The following is a 12,544-nucleotide window of genomic DNA, read 5'->3' on the forward strand; positions in this document are numbered from 1 at the left end:
CTTTAAGGAGCTAGAAACAAACACATGAAAGGCACTCAACAGGAATGTAAATTTTTTTCAGAGGAATCAAACTTTAATTCAAACACAAGTTGATTCTGTTTAATTTAAGCACAATGAGCTATTTACAAGAAGTTAGTGGAGGCCAACATGGCAAAAAGAAGAAGAGCCAGCATTGAAATGTGTCCTTGTTTGTCATCATATGACTTTCACAGCAAACATTGATGGACAAAAAGGAAATTTTGTATTTCCTTAAAAAGCACCCACTGATCACCTAAAAACAAAAGACAAAGAAATCACTGGTGTCTCTTCTTTTCTAATATTTTACTTCCCGAGCAAAATCACTCCTTATAATCCCTTTATAGAGAATTAATGTCCAAAAGGTAGAAAATGAAATGACTCCTTTCTTTGCTTTAACTCACATCCTGTTCCAAGGACAAATCACTGTGAAAATCCCTTCCGAGGGGATATGATAGTTTTCGACACAGTTGTTCTGTTGAGGCTTTTATTCTTACTTAGGCCATGACGCTGCCAAGCTCTTGTCAACGTCACAACCAGCCTGAGCACCCTTGGGACTTGAAATGAGAGTGTGATGACACTAAAGGTTTGCATAATATCGATCTCTGTTATCATAATCTCTGTGAGCAAACTTGGCATCCTTCTTGCTGTGCGGGATTCGACCAAACGGTGCGTGGTCGTTAAAACACGTGTCGAAGACCTCGTCGACTATTTTCTCCGCCTCCTCTCGGCTAACTTTCCTCACAGCCAGGATGGAGCGAAGGGCACGGCCGCGCACACACTCCTGTCAAAGCAGAAAGGATAAGTTAGCTAGCAGCCACTGTGCTTTAGAGTCAATTTATAGCCAATGAATGTACCTGATGATGTTGCTTCAGGCCAAAGTTGAATCTCGCAACTTCATTACTGAAGGAACAGTCTCCACTGAGGTTAGCTGCCCGAATCTGAAGAGAGAAACAAAAAACTTTGGATTATCTGAAATAAACTTGAGAGCAACTATTTAACTAGCTCCTTAAATTTACGTCCCACCACTACTGTCCAAACCTCTGGCACTGTATGTCATACGAAAACATGCTGATCAACTGCAGAACACTATGGTTGTGAAGTGATTTCATCGGACCAATACAGAAAACTACATATTTTGATATCACTAGTCAGTGTGTTGAATCGCTCTAACTAAGTTCAATTCAACTAAACTTTATGTATCCTAGTAACAAAAGCCACAGCTCGCCACCCAGATCAACAGATATATACACAGTTGACAGGAAAGAACAAACCAATTATGTTAATCATAAAACTAAAAACAATTAAATCTATAGGCTTAAAAAACTATGTGAAATTGCTAAAGAATACATTAATGAATAAAAATAAATACCTAAATACTGGGTGCAATTTGATCTCAATGCAAACAGTGTAAGAGGAAGTGGACATATCATTAACTGGATGAATCAGACACAATAACCAGCTTAAATGCAGCCAGTGATGAACACATGGGTGCTGACCTCAGAACAAGCCAGGTGTCTGAAGTTGTTGAACCAGTCCACGTGGGCCCGGCAGTGGTCGAAGGCATGGATGAGCTCGTGTGTGACCACTCGGTTCATATGGGACTGCTGGTGGATGTTGTTCTGACACAAAACGATCTGCAAACGAACCCAAGCATCATCACTGCTGATCGTTCCACTTCTTCTAATTTAGCAAAATTATCATTGTAATGCGTATTAATTGCTTTGTCTTTCTTACTTGAGAGGAAGTTGCATCAAAGCCACCGCTGACCGTGCCGTCACAATCTTCACAGGAGAAATGTCGGTCTTTGAACACCTTGCTGTGTAAAATTGAGAAAGCAATGAAATCCAAAAAGTCCACAAATATTTGACTAAAATCAAATAAGTAATAGTTATACTGCACATGGTCACTTTTATGTGATATTGGGACTACTTAGTAGGACCCAGTCAAGTGAGCAGTATGTGGTTGATGCCCCATACAGAAAGAGACAGGCTTCTGATTTAGTCATTTAACTTGTTCTTATGCATTGATGTTTGTTGGCTCTCTTCTATTGTAATTTCTTTACACTTTACTCATACATTTTACATACAGTACCAGTCAACAGTTTGGACACACTGACTCATTCAAGGGTTTTAGAACAATACTGAAGATATCAGAATTATAAAACAACAAAGAATCATATACAACACAACTGATAGTCTCAAATGCTTTAAGATGAGAAATTCCACCAATAAACCTTTGTCAAGGCAAACATGTTTATTGGAAACCATTTCAGATGACTAACTCAGAACACTAATAGTGCACAAATCTGTCATTGAAGCAATCTGTGGGTAGTTTGTTTAACATTTTTTTGTTTACTACTTAATTCCAAAAACACTACTTCATAGTTTTGATGTCTTTAGTATTGCTTTTCAGTGTTGTTGTGGAAACTGTTCTTTCTATATATATATATATATATATATACACATATATATAAATATAAATATAAATAGTGATATTATTTGTGTATATGTTGTAGGATCTAGTATTTTCCCCTTTTGTATTAATTGCAAGAATGTTTAGTTGCTTAGGTTGTGAGGCCTGAGGATAGGTGCTGGGTATCCTGGGTTGATGTGAGTATGTATAGATGTGATGCTGTATTTTGGGTTGTTATGATATTTAGTGTTATTTACAGGACTGGGTATTGTTAAATAATTATAATACCAGTACCAATCCAAGTACCCTTAATGTGATACCGAAACCAATTGAGTACTTCATTCAATAACCATCTAAATAATTTGATTTTTACACAAATGCACAAATACCGCAACTTCACCACCACAGACGGGTTGTAGCTGCTGTGGCAGTGGGCCGATCACATGTTGCATGAAATCGAAGAACGCTTGCGTTAATTGGCTATCAGCAAGTTCACAAACAGTCATGTTTTCTAAGCTCTGGGTGCAAAAGGGATCGATTGCAGGCATCATTTGATGGGAGACGTTTCAGTACTACTTGGTATCTATTCATTTTGGTCAATACCTCAAAAGGTATTGAGTACCAATACCCAGCCCAAGTTATTTATGTTGCTAATGTTACTTACATTGTTTTGTCTGTCTTTTATCAGTTGTTGAATCAATTATATTTTGTTTTCTTAATGTGTGTGGTTAAGTCTCTGTAACTTGTTTTGAGTGTTACAAAAGGTACCAATGAAATTAAACTATTGTAGTTGTCACTGCTGCTGTGCTGCTGCTGCTCTTGCTGTTGATAGCAGTAGTACAATACTTCCCTCTGAAATGCAGAGGAGTGAAAGTTTTAAGCAGCATAACATGGAAGTATTCAAAATTGAACTTAAGTACTATACTTGAGTAAATGTACTTGGTCTCTATCCAACAGTGAACATATATATGGACATATACGTACCATCCTGAACTCTTCATGGCACTAAGGAGGAGTTTGGCATATGGACCTGAGAGAAGCACAAAAACCAATTAGAAGTAATTAAACTGACACAGTGGGGGTTGAAACACAAATACAAACACATTCATCAGGAACCTTCTTAATGGGGCTAAACATCCACTATTCACTACTGAGATGGCATTTCCATTAAAAAGGGTAATTAACCATTACAATTCCTATTCTGACCCTTAAGTTCCTTAATGTGTATTTTGCATCTATATATACCTTATCAGCCGTTAGTAAATGGGTGATTGATCCCTCATTAATGCTTCAGAGAGGAGAGAGTGTTTTCTTTAGATTTGACACTATTTGTTCATAGAAAAAATACATTATGTAATACTGGGGCCCAACCAATACTGCATTTTTGGGGCTGATTCAAATGTCGATATATAGTCCAGTAATACATAATATGTATACAAAACGCACAGTTTTTGCAATGTGATTATCAAATCCCTGTAATGCAGGCATGACATTTTACAGTTTAACTTTAAACACAGTAAACTTTACTGGAAATGTAATCATTATAAATTCCTATAAATAATAAAACACAAGAACAACAAAACACATATGTACATATATATTAAACTTGAATTAAGAAAAAAGATTAAATATACATAAAACGCTGCCTTTATAACGTTTTTTAAAAAAATCGGTGCATATCAGACAATACCAATATCGGTGATAAACCAATATCAGCCAAACGATATATCGGTCTGGCTGTCTGCAATACATTCACACTATATTATGATATGTTATCTAAAACAAGATAACAGCTAGGGTTACTTGTATAAATGTAATGAAAGTGAAGAATGAAACAACCTTTGAATGTCAAGATTCGTTATTATCATTAAAACTACCACCATTGTCAAATTTTGACTAAGCGGGTCAAATGTTTGGGTTAGCGTTAAGTAGCTCCAATACTCACTAGTTTCCACTGCGAACTGTAACATGACCTGACACTTGTTATTGAAAGTGAACAGGCTCTCTGCGATTGAGCCCTTCTTGTACTTCCCTCCTTTCCTCTCCGGGAATAAATCGTATCCATATTCCTCCTCTTGTTTAGTCTGGTCCATGCTGTAAAATGTTTGTTTGCTGTTTGGAAGCGTTAGAGTCAAGTTTCCTGACGGTGAGCTGCCGCTAGCTAGCAGGAGAGGTCATCTCTGTGGTCACGTGGTGTAGGTCAAAGGTAATGAACAAGAATGTATGTATTCATTCATTTATTTTTATTTTTATACAACGTCGCTGTTGTGCATAAATGTCGAGTACACAATTTACTTTATTGCTACGTAAAAATATGATAAAATGATTTTTTTTCAACGCAGTTTTGTTCAGAGAGACTTGTACACATAGCTTGTACACTGTAAAGATCGTCTATTTAGAATATATAGACAGGTCGTCAACTCGAACTTGAGATAGTTGGACCGAAAGCGATACTTGGGTTTTTAATGGAGTGGACAAAATATTAGGAACACCATTCAATATAATAATGTACCCTAATCCACCACCATCACCCACTGACCTCAATAATAATAAATATAAAGCAGAATCATCACCTTCTTGACTGAAATTGAAAATGTATAAGCCTCATAAATGTAGAATTTAAAGCAGAGCTGTTATAGCACTTTTTTTCAGTCAGAGCTTGCTCGTAATATAGACGATCTTTGGTTGCGTGCTGCGCACGCTCGGGACCGCAGAGGCTGCTGGTCCTCGGCTGTCATGGCTCTGAACGTAAACAGAAAGCTCAGCATGAAGACACGTTTTGTTTGCAGTACTTTACCAAACTAACTGCAGCCACGTTTTAACTGTGATTATCAGCCGGAGAAAGAAACCACAGGTACTTAACAAGCTACAGAGTCCTTTTAATTCACTTTATTATCTCTAAATATGTGTAACGTTAATATTACTGTGAGCTACATAGATAGCTGCTAGCCGCCAAAGCATGACAACGTGATTCTCGTGTTTTCCTCCCTGCTGTAACATCAACCTTAAGTCAACAACTGCAGCAACAAGTGTTAAACTTCTCCTTCAACTAAATGTGTTCTTTGGCAGGGATGTCCGGAGGGAACAAAGCCATTGAGTTGCAGCTTCAGATGCGGCAGAATGCGGATGATATCCACGGCTTCATGAAGGAGCTGGAGAGCTGGGAGACAGACATAAAGAAGAAGGACGAGCAGCTGAGGAGCACAGGACAACCGGATTTGCAGGTAAGTTCCTGCTGTAAGACATGCATCCATCCACCTCCAGCAGCTGGTAATGTTCAGGATGGTGTTAAGAACTGTCTGTCTTTTTCTCTGTTTGTAGAAAGAGCTGCCACCTGTGCGAAACAAGGACTATAAAAAGAAGATGAGAGAGAAGAAGAGAAAGAAGGCACCCACAGGCTACGGTGACGCAAAAGCAGAGGAGCCAAAGGAAACATCAAGGATAAAAGCCTATGACTATCGATCATGGGACAAGTTTGATGTGGTAGTTATTGCATCACTTGCAGGCTTGTGAACCGCAATCAGCATTATCATTGAAACCAAAGAAGCGAAAGACTAAATCTTTATGTTTTTCCGCTGGCAGGACAAAGCTCTGTGTGAGATGGATAAAGAGGAAAGTCCAGCAGAGTCAAATGAGTCGGACTCAGAGGAAGCTACGGTCGATCAGGAGAGAGCGTTGGCTGAGAAGGAAAAGGTAAATATTGAATGAGAAGTAGTGTAAAGAAGAAGAAAAAAAGAGTGAAAGAAAGGTGAAATTTAAGGCAAGGATATCCTTTTATTTTTATTTTTATTTTCAGGGCAATCAGTTTTTTAAAGATGGGAAATACGACGATGCCATTGAATGTTACACCAGAGGAATGGATGCGGATCCTTACAACCCGGTGCTTCCCACAAACAGAGCGGCCTCCTTCATCAGACTCAAAAAGTAAACATCATAGATTAACACTTGAAGATGCTTTATTGTGCCATAAATGTACTTTTTAAAAAATCTATAAATGAATCCAACATATAGGCACTGTTTTGTAACTTTTCAGCATAGCAGCATTAGTTTGTATATGATGCAGGCTGTCCAAAATTGGTAGAGGTAAATTGGAGTTTGTTCTTTGCAGGTTCGCTGTGGCTGAGTCCGACTGCAGCTTGGCGATCGCTCTCAACAGCAACTACTTCAAAGCGTTCGCACGGAGAGGAGCGGCTCGATTCGCGCTGAAGAAATATGACTCAGCGTTAGAAGGTGAGAACTCTTATTAAACAGGACAATGGGGCCCGTTTAACTCGAACACACCAAGCTAATTATGTGAATCTGTTTCTGTGTAGATTATGAGACAGTTCTCAAGCTTGACCCTGGAAACCTGGAAGCACAGAATGAAGTGAAGAAAATCAATGGGGTGAGCGTGAAGTGATTGTTTTGGATTCAGCCACATCTTCCCAGCCTATTTTATTGCTTAGTTCCTGCTGGCTTGTTTCAGGTCCTCGAACAAGAGGCGCCGACCGCCCCGAGTGAAGTAGCGCAGCCTCAGGAGACTCCAGCAGTCGACCTGGAGCAGCAGAGACTAATGGAGGAGCAGCAGAGACGACAGGAGGCGGTGATACAAAAAGACAGAGTAAGCTTTCCTGTGACCTAATGTGACTGCGAAGAGTCATTTTAATCCCCTGACACGTGAATATAAGACATGTTTATTGGAATAAGTCATACAAACCAAGCTGTGTTTATTCATATATTTCCTCCTAGTGGTGATAGTGATGAATGTGTCTTTCAGGGGAATGCTTATTTCAAAGAGGGGAAGTATGAAGCGGCTGTGGAGTGCTACAGCAGAGGCATAGAGGCCGACAGCATGAACGTGCTGCTGCCTGCCAACAGAGCCATGGCCTACCTCAAGCTGGAGAAGTAAGCCTAACACTCCCTCATTCCATGTATTTCTCTTTTCAGGGTAGAAAACTGTTGAGATAATGCGTCACAACAGCAGCATACTCATGGCAAACGTTCTCCTTTTTGTGTTTTTCTCTTTTCTTTAGCTACAAGGAAGCAGAGGAAGACTGCACTAAAGCTATTTCTTTGGACAGTACTTACTCCAAGGCGTTCGCCCGCCGAGCCACCGCCAGAGTGGCTTTAGGAAAGCTGGAGGAGGCCAAACAAGGTGCGACACTAGTGTTTTTAACAGCAGAAAGACTGTAAACTGTTGCTTCTAGATAGTCTTTCTACTGTTGCTGTTATTCTCTTATAAGCCTGTGCATTTTAAAAAATTCCACATGTATATAACCTCAGGAACTAATGCATTGCACACATATATATTGCAGATTTACTCACACAGAGATTGTTTATTATATATAGTATTTTATTTTTATTTATCACTTTCACCCTTATACGCTGCTAATTTTTTTCCAATATACTACTTGTGTCAATTTGAATTTCTCCCAAGGGGTATAAGATTGATCTGATCTTATCTGATCTGATCTTATCTTATGTTATTTACATTCTTATGTATTTAGTTGCATAAAAACACATCATATTTGTGTGTCACAGATTTTCAGGAGGTGTTGAAACTGGAACCAGGAAACAAGCAGGCGCTGAATGAACTCCAGAAACTCCAGATTGTATGTTTCAAGTTCCACTAATTTGTTTAAGTGCATTTAATTAATTTAACTTAAAGTTTAGACTGAAATTAGAACAGCGGAGTAGATATAGTAGTATAGTAGTTATAGAAGAAAGAACATTGTTTCCGCTCTTAATTGTATTCTTTGCTGTTGTGCTGTTGGTCATTTAGAGAGTCAGTGTTTTTCCACTAATGTGTTTTAAGTGCCTTTGGTTAGCTAGATTGAAACCTAATACCAAGATGACTAATGGATGCATAAAATTGAATTAATTTGATCTTCAACAGATATAATTCCTCTTTGTCTCATGTTGTCAGGATGCTGGTTCCAGCGGCCTCCTTCAAACACTGGACAGTTCACAGAGGAGAACAGTTCAGCCAATAGACAAACCAACACACCTGCACTCCACTGTAAGTCACTCATCTCTTTTTAAACATTTATTCTTATACCTGCCAGAGCTGTGTGTTCAGGACTAATCAAGCCTTAAAATAGTGACTCTGCATGTTGCTACACTGAAGGCAAGGAAAGGTAAAAAGACAAAGATTTTCTGGACACAGCTTCCTAAATTTACAGAATTGCTTTGTTTCCTTTATTTCATATACAGTATGTAATAAATGAAATTTATGGGGTCTGATTGCATGTGATTGTCTCTTACCATTGTTTAATATTGTGTAGGCTAAATTACTAAATGTGTAATAAAAACTGCTTCCATAATTGGATTATTTGAAAAATTAGCCTTTTTTTTCTTCTTCTTTTTGGTCTCTATTGAATTTGTAGTTGTGAGCAGCTCATAAATGACTTAACATTAACATCTGATGTACTTTTTCCACCTGGTTGACTCAGTACGCCTTAACTTTATTTGTCCAGCAGGTGGCAGGATAGACATTGATTGACACTGTTATCTTCAGCTTTCAGTATCACTCACCGATGATATGATGCTTTTTCATTTATTAAGATAGACAGACTCAGGACGATCTGATTATTTAAGTCCATCTTTTAAATATCTGTTCTTATTCTGAACATCTGATGCTCCTCAGAAACCGTTAAGGAGGATTGACATCGAGGAGGTCAGTGGTAAGGTGACGCTGCCTGAGGTTGAGTCAGGTGGGTCCAGCTCTTTCATTCAGGAGGTGGTGAGAGAGGCGGAGTGTGTATCATCACCGCTGTCAACGTCACCCAGCGCAAAGATGATCAAGATTGAGGAAATAACAGACGCCCCCTCACACTCATCTGAGCAGTTAGTGGAACTGTTTCATTATTGTTTAAAAACCCTTTAATACAGTTTTAATTGTTTGAGTACTTTCTTTCATTGGATCAGTTTAACAAAATGTTCTCCTTGTGTTCCCCAGAGTTCCTGCTGGCACACAGACAAAACAACCAGCACAGGAAGAAATCACTCCTCCTCCGCCTGCCGATCCATCAGCCAAACCCTCCTCGATAGTAACAGACCCGCCTCCTCCGCCCACCAGCAGTTTCCAGCTGGAGGCCGACCTCCGCAAGATCGGAAACCAGCCTGAAGTGATTTACAGATATCTGACGGTGGGCTGTGTGTTTGAATCTAACTTAAGTGACAGTTCAGTATAATTATATGCTGTCATCACCATCAGGCAGAAAATTAGATTTTAATCACTATTTTTTAGGATTTTTTTTACAGCTTAAATCTAGAATTGGTTCTATTTAATGACTATTTCTATATGTTCAGAAACTAAAAAATGTATGTATATATGTATAAAATATATATTTGTGATGAATCAGACATGGTGTTAAACACTGAACACAACATAAATGGCAAGATTACACTTTATTGCTTTTTTCAAACAAAATTTTCAACTTTGTTCTTTTATGTTGCAGCAAATTAAGCCACAAGTGTATGCAAACATTTTCCACAACTCCCTCGAACCTGATATTCTCAATCAGATCCTGAAGACGCTGCATGATTTTTACATCAAGTAAGTTCTGAAAGATGCTCAAAGACAAAAAAAATCTAGACTTTTTCTATTCAGCTCAACTAAGTTACAGGTGTAGTCTTGTACTGTACATTAACATGAGTCTTGTGTAGGAATGAAGAGCCGGCCGTCACACTGGACATCCTCAAGAATCTGTCGAGCGTGAGGCGCTTCGACATGGCCGTCATGTTCTTGTCTTCCCCGGAGAAGAAAGGTGAGATGTCTTTGATCAGATGTTAGATGGTAACTCGTGCTCTTATCCTGCACATTTCTTCCTATCAGTCATCCATGAACTCCTTTTCTCTTCTACAGTGCTTAAAGAATTGTTCGACTTCCTTCGCCGAGCCAACATGGATGAAGCATGTGTTACAGCCTTACAGAAGAAATATGGTGTATGACCCCCCTGGATTTAAATGTGCAAGTTCAATAGACTTTCAATTTCAACAGAGTGCTCAACTGGAAATAAAATCAATAAAACAATTTAGTATTACTCTGATACTGAATAAACTTTCATCACTTCCACCTCCATTAAATTGGAATGCTGCATAATGGCCTTATTTATAGTTAGAAGCTGGAAATTCACAGATTGTAATTCTGACTTTGGTGCATTTTACTTAATAAAAACGTTTAGAATCTTGTTCCTTATGCAAAAACTAATGTCTCTGATGATGATGATGATGATATCATCCTGTTTACATGTATACTGTATGTTTTACCATTTTATTGCACAACTGTTTTCATACGTTTATGAGGATACAATGCTGAAAATTGTGTTTTCTATATTTTAAGACCTATTTGGTTATGGAGGTAGAAATATGCACGTCTAACTCATTCCTGCTGCATAAAGGCAAGCTACATAGAAAATAGACAAATGCTGACTCTTCAAACTCAGTTCAGGTTTATGCAAGTGTATTGTATGTGAGTTGACATGAAGTTATATAACTACATCTAAGGGAATGAACCAACCCCAGACGGGGTGCTCTATAAAAAGGAAGTGTGAATTCTCAACTTTCCAGTACATCTCGAGTGCAGTGTGAAAGTGTGGATTTGTCTCTGTGAGTACTCTACCCAGTTTGAATGTTCCTCATGTTCTTATACCTGCCAAAAGAAAACCTGATGTAGCAAATGGCTAATCTGGCTTGACTGTAGAAGCCTTTGTGACTGATGGAGTGTTTCAGTTTGAGTCACAGGTATTCAGTTTCTGTATTAATATCTATTCTCAGAAGACTGACCTACAAATAAAGGTGTATTTTGTTATTTGTTTGCATACTGTTTTCAAATCGGAACCTCAAGAAGTACTCAACTAAACATTGCTTAATCTCAGATGTGTCATAAGTGATGAATTAGCACTGCAGCTAAAGTGAAGTAGTTCATTGTTTATTAAAAGTGCATATTGTTTGGCAAGACAAATGGGAATGTGTTGGTAAAGAAAAGCTAAGATAAGCCTTGTGCAAGTAAAATTCAACTTAACACTCAAGCACGCAATCTATATGTTCATTCTCAATGCCTGTCTAATCTTATTCACCGCCACAAAGAAATTGGAACCTGTCCCAGTGTGCTTTGTGCTGGAGGCAAGGAAACACCCCATTCAAGTCATGAGGCCATCACAGTTCAGAATAAACAATGCTCGAGCAAATACAGCTACGTACATGAGTGTCATTAATATAAAGATAACCAAAGTATATCTTAGTGCTCCATTGTGTACAAAGCACTTGCGGGTTAGAAGAATCTAGTTATCACTGTCCAGATTCCAATCTCAGCATCCACACCAGTGGGGCTCTGCAGTGGAAAACATAATAATCCGAGTTACAACAGAATTACAATTATCAGCTATGTCTGGATACTCTCAAACCTTCTACCAACACCCTACCTGAAATGCTGATTGTTTCGTTGACTATCGCCATCTTGCCAGTGAATGCATTCTCAGCCTGGCAACTGATGGACTCTGTGGACATTTGGCTGTTCAGAGTGATGTCAATCACACTACCCGTCATCTTCTTCCCATACAAGATCCATGTGAAGCTGCAGGTAGGAGTGCACTCAGCTGAGCATGTAAAACTGGCTGTGACTCCCTCTTCAAGATAATCTGGTCCTGAAATGGTCACATTTTTTGGTCCATCTGCAAGAGAGGAGCCACTTAGAGAAATATAAACAACATCAGCAGAGAAATTCCTTGCCTACACTGTATCTCTATTGCAAGTTAAAGCTGCATCAGACAAGATTTTCATGTAAAATGATGTGAGTCCTGCAAAGAGTATTGTTAGTGATTGTCAGCAACCCCAGGAAGGCTAGCAACCATGTCATGTAAAGCCAATAGGGGTCCTATTAACATTAAACAACTTCCACCCCGGATATTTGCTTACCAGCCACCACCACTGTGGTCTCAGCCATCCTGTTTTTCTTTGTGAGTGGGTTGGCAGCCACACAGGTGAGGGAGGTCTGGTATGGAGGTGTAACAGGTGTGAAGAGTATAGAAGCATTTGTTGCCAGGAGCGTGTCACCGTAATACCAGGTGATGGAGCAGGCGGGGGAACAGTCAGTCAAACATTGGAGCTTTGTTGTGGATCCAGGCTGAACAAA

At 38.9% G+C, this 12,544-nt stretch overlaps 3 protein-coding genes across 4 annotated transcripts in view; 1 reads left to right on the top strand and 2 right to left on the bottom strand.

Annotated features, from left to right (window-relative positions):
• Positions 1 to 12,544, bottom strand: part of LOC128353349 (DENN domain-containing protein 11-like) — a 252,134-nt gene that overhangs the window by 141,559 nt on the left and 98,031 nt on the right. The window lies entirely within an intron of this gene.
• atp23 (ATP23 metallopeptidase and ATP synthase assembly factor homolog) lies at positions 52 to 4,610 on the bottom strand. Its single transcript, XM_053314044.1, has 6 exons — positions 4,376 to 4,610; positions 3,415 to 3,460; positions 1,753 to 1,834; positions 1,515 to 1,652; positions 873 to 956; positions 52 to 799 (listed from the first exon to the last, which is right to left on the bottom strand). The coding sequence occupies exons 1-6, from the start codon at positions 4,521 to 4,523 to the stop codon at positions 596 to 598; spliced, it is 702 nt and encodes a 233-aa protein (XP_053170019.1). The 5' UTR covers positions 4,524 to 4,610; the 3' UTR covers positions 52 to 595.
• rpap3 (RNA polymerase II associated protein 3) lies at positions 5,173 to 11,061 on the top strand. Of its 2 annotated transcripts, XM_053314038.1 has the most exons (17): positions 5,173 to 5,284; positions 5,500 to 5,654; positions 5,752 to 5,913; positions 6,013 to 6,123; positions 6,227 to 6,354; positions 6,539 to 6,660; positions 6,744 to 6,814; positions 6,896 to 7,030; positions 7,187 to 7,314; positions 7,443 to 7,564; positions 7,951 to 8,021; positions 8,336 to 8,428; positions 9,056 to 9,255; positions 9,368 to 9,557; positions 9,870 to 9,967; positions 10,078 to 10,178; positions 10,277 to 11,061. In XM_053314038.1, the coding sequence occupies exons 2-17, from the start codon at positions 5,502 to 5,504 to the stop codon at positions 10,360 to 10,362; spliced, it is 1,971 nt and encodes a 656-aa protein (XP_053170013.1). In that variant the 5' UTR covers positions 5,173 to 5,284; positions 5,500 to 5,501; the 3' UTR covers positions 10,363 to 11,061. The 2 variants fall into 2 exon arrangements, with proteins under 2 accessions (XP_053170013.1, XP_053170014.1); XM_053314039.1 differs by lacking the exon at positions 5,173 to 5,284 and having other exon boundaries at positions 5,584 to 5,653; positions 5,744 to 5,913.

The sequence above is a fragment of the Scomber japonicus genome, chromosome 23 (assembly GCF_027409825.1).
Source record: "Scomber japonicus isolate fScoJap1 chromosome 23, fScoJap1.pri, whole genome shotgun sequence".
In the NCBI taxonomy this organism is placed as follows: Eukaryota; Metazoa; Chordata; class Actinopteri; order Scombriformes; family Scombridae; genus Scomber; species Scomber japonicus.